General features: G+C 35.2%; 1 protein-coding gene across 1 annotated transcript; it reads right to left on the bottom strand.

Moving 5' to 3' along the window:
• Positions 1-212: 212 nt before the first annotated feature.
• Positions 213-658, bottom strand: LOC130854497 (CDGSH iron-sulfur domain-containing protein 1-like). The gene has a single exon (XM_057737388.1). The coding sequence runs from the start codon at positions 656-658 to the stop codon at positions 338-340; it is 321 nt and encodes a 106-aa protein (XP_057593371.1). The 3' UTR covers positions 213-337.
• Positions 659-3,138: the final 2,480 nt, after the last annotated feature.

The following is a 3,138-nucleotide window of genomic DNA, read 5'->3' as shown; positions in this document are numbered from 1 at the left end:
GTTTTTTTTTTCGATTTTGAGAATAATTTAATACGTTAACTTCTTCATACAACTATATTCTAAAGTCATTTTTAAATGTAAATAAATGGATCCTTACAAGACCAAAATAACCCACAGGCTGCAAGATTGGCTTTTACTTTTTCCTTTTTTTTTTTTTTTGTTTCAACAAACGCGCACCACGATGGTTCAACAAGTAGGCAAATGCCGTGAATATGAAAGCTGTAGTTTGCAATATACCACATCTAGAACGGAGGTGAATTAGACAGAGGTTGTAGTCACTCTAATTAAACAATCAGAAAACATCATGACAAGTTGGTTTGCAGCATCAAGCATCCATTTAAGTATCTTTTTTCTTAATGATCAGAGGTCCCACATTGTCTCCAGTTTCTTCATTGTGTTTTGTGTGAGATCCATCACAGAGTGGAAACTTTTTGGACCTCCAACAACGGCAGTACACAGCTTTATCTCCCAAATCCTCCATGTCAAAAGCATGTACCACCTTGTGGTTGTCTTTCTGTATGTGAGGGTTTACCATAGATTTGTTGCGATGATCTTTAACATAAAATCTTTTGTAAGCTAGATAACCAATTGCAGCTGTCCCAGCAGCTGTGGTAACTGCTGCGATCCATTCAACTCGTACGCTGGAAGTCATACTCATGGCGCTGTCGCTTGCAAGGGTGTGCACAGGACACTGAGCACAAAACAGCTCGCGCGGACCGCGGGAGTCAAGGTGCCACTGCTCCCGTCCTAAGGGCGGACTGCAGGCTGCTCTGTGCAAAAGCTTTTAAGTTTCATGAGGTGCCATTTGTTTATTCTTGATTTTATTTCCATGATTCTAGGAGGTGGGTCCAAAAGGATCTTGCTTTGATGGATGTCATAGAGTGTTCTGCCTGTTTTCCTCTAGGAGTTTTATAGTGTCTGGCCTTACATGTAGGTCTTTAATCCAGTTGGAGTTTATTTTTGTGTATGGTGTTAGGAAGTGTTCTCATTTCATTCTTTTACACGTAGCTGTCCAATTTTCCCAACACCAGTTATTGAAGAGGCTGTCTTTTTTCCATTGTATATTCGTGCCTCCTTTGTCAAAGATAAGGTGCCCATATGTATTTGGGCTTACTTCTGAGTTCTCTATTCTATTCCATTGATCTTCCTTTCTATTTTTGTGCCAGTACCATACTGTCTTGATCACTATGGCCTTGTAGTATAGTTTGAAGTCAGGAAGCCTGATTCCACCAACTCCATTTTTCCTTCTCAAGATTGCTTTGGCTATTCGGGGTCTTTTGCGTTTCCATACAAATCGTGAGATTTCTTGCTCTAGTTCTGTGAAAAATGCCATTGGTAATTTGATCGGGATTGCATTGAATCTGTAAATTGCTTTGGGTAGTACAGACATTTTCACGATGTTGATTCTTCCAATCCAGGAACATGGTATGTCCCTCCATCTGTGTGTGTCGTCTTTGATTTCTTTCATCAATGTCTTCAAGTTTTCTGCATACAGATCTTTTGCCTCCTTAGGCAGGTTTATTCCTAGGTATTTGATTCTTTTTGTTGCAATGGTGAATGGGAGAGTTTCCTTAATTTCTCTTTCTGCTCTTCCGTTGTTAGTGTATAGGAATGCAGGAGATTTCTGTGCATTAATTTTGTATCCTGCTACTTTACTAAACTCATCAATGAGTGCTAGCAGTTTTCTGGTAGAGTCTTTAGGGTTTTCTATATATAATATCATGTCATCCGCAAAGAGTGACAATTTTACTTCTTTTACAATTTGGATTCCTTTTATTTCTTTTTCTTCTCTGATTGCTGTTGTTTATTTCATTGTTTTATTGCTTTGTAGAGTTTCTTCATATATTATGAACACTAATCCTTAATCTGATAGGAGGTAGCAAATCTCTTAATCTCCTAGACTGTGATTTTTTCTTTTTATTTATGGTATTTTTGAAGGAGAAAGGTTTGAAATAGTAATGGAATCAATATTTTCCTTTGTTAATTTGTGCTTTTACATTATTTTGTTTAAGAAATCTTTCCCTGTCCTGATGCCATAAAGATGTATCATCTATTTATATACTTAAATTTTTCTATTTTCATTTTTTTCACATTTAGTTTTTAATTTATTTGGAATTAATTATGAGCATTATCTAAGGTAGGAAGCTAAATTTTTCCCATATGGGAAAGTGGTTGCAATTCTGTTCTAACCAAGTTTCCATTCATTTTTGTATCTGTTTCTAGATATTTTTGTCCATTCTGTTAATCTTTTGTATATTCCAGAATCAATACTAAACATTTAAATTACTTGAAATTAGCAATGACTAGAAAATATTAGTATCTGATAGAGAAATTCTTCTCACATTCTTCTTCTTCAAAGTAATCTCATCTCCTCTTGGTCTTTTGGACAGATTTGTCTAGTTGGGTGAAAACTTTGATTTACATTTTTCAGTTAGCTCGATCTCTTTATTCAGTGTTGACATTTTTCTCTGTAATAACATATCTGCTTATTTGGACTTCACTTCTTTTTTGCAAAAAGTTGGTGTAGACTCCAAGGAAAAAAAGACCACATCATAATAGAAGTGTTTGTGTGTGTGCGCGCGCGCGTGCTTCAAGGTAAAAACAGGAGAAAAGTATGGTAACCATAAAAATCATAAAATTATAGTACTAAACATAAACCCTTATTCAAACCTTTCCATTGACGCTAAAGAGGGAATGTGTGATAAATATTTGACTCCTTTGATAGAAGGAAACACACAGGTTTATGGTGGAAAAAAATGTATTCTGATGCCAAATACTGTCAGAAAGTCTTTATTTTATTTAATTTTATTTTAAAAAAATTTATTGGCGTGTAGTTGATTTACAATGTTGTGTTAGCTTCTGCTGTATAGGAAAGTGAATCAGTTATACATATACATACATGCATTCTTTTTTAGATTCTTTTCCCATATAGGTCATTACAGAGTATTGAGTACAGTTCCCTGTGCTGTACACTAGGTCCTTATTAGTTTTCTATTTTATATATAGTAGTGTGTATATGTCAATCCAGATCTCCCAATTTATCCCTCTCCCATCCTTTTCTCCCCTGATAATCATACATTTTTTTTCTACATCTGTGATTCTATTTCTGTTTTGTAAATAAGTTCGTTTGTACCATTT

Source organism: Hippopotamus amphibius, chromosome 5 (assembly GCF_030028045.1).
Source record: "Hippopotamus amphibius kiboko isolate mHipAmp2 chromosome 5, mHipAmp2.hap2, whole genome shotgun sequence".
Taxonomy (NCBI): Eukaryota; Metazoa; Chordata; class Mammalia; order Artiodactyla; family Hippopotamidae; genus Hippopotamus; species Hippopotamus amphibius.
Note: the sequence above shows the minus strand (reverse complement) of the source record. Positions and strands in the feature narration are given on the sequence as shown.

What these genes read in the sequence shown, in the direction of transcription:
- LOC130854497 (XM_057737388.1), bottom strand. Translation starts at nt 658, where the DNA reads ATGAGTATGACTTCCAGCGTACGAGTTGAATGGATCGCAGCAGTTACC.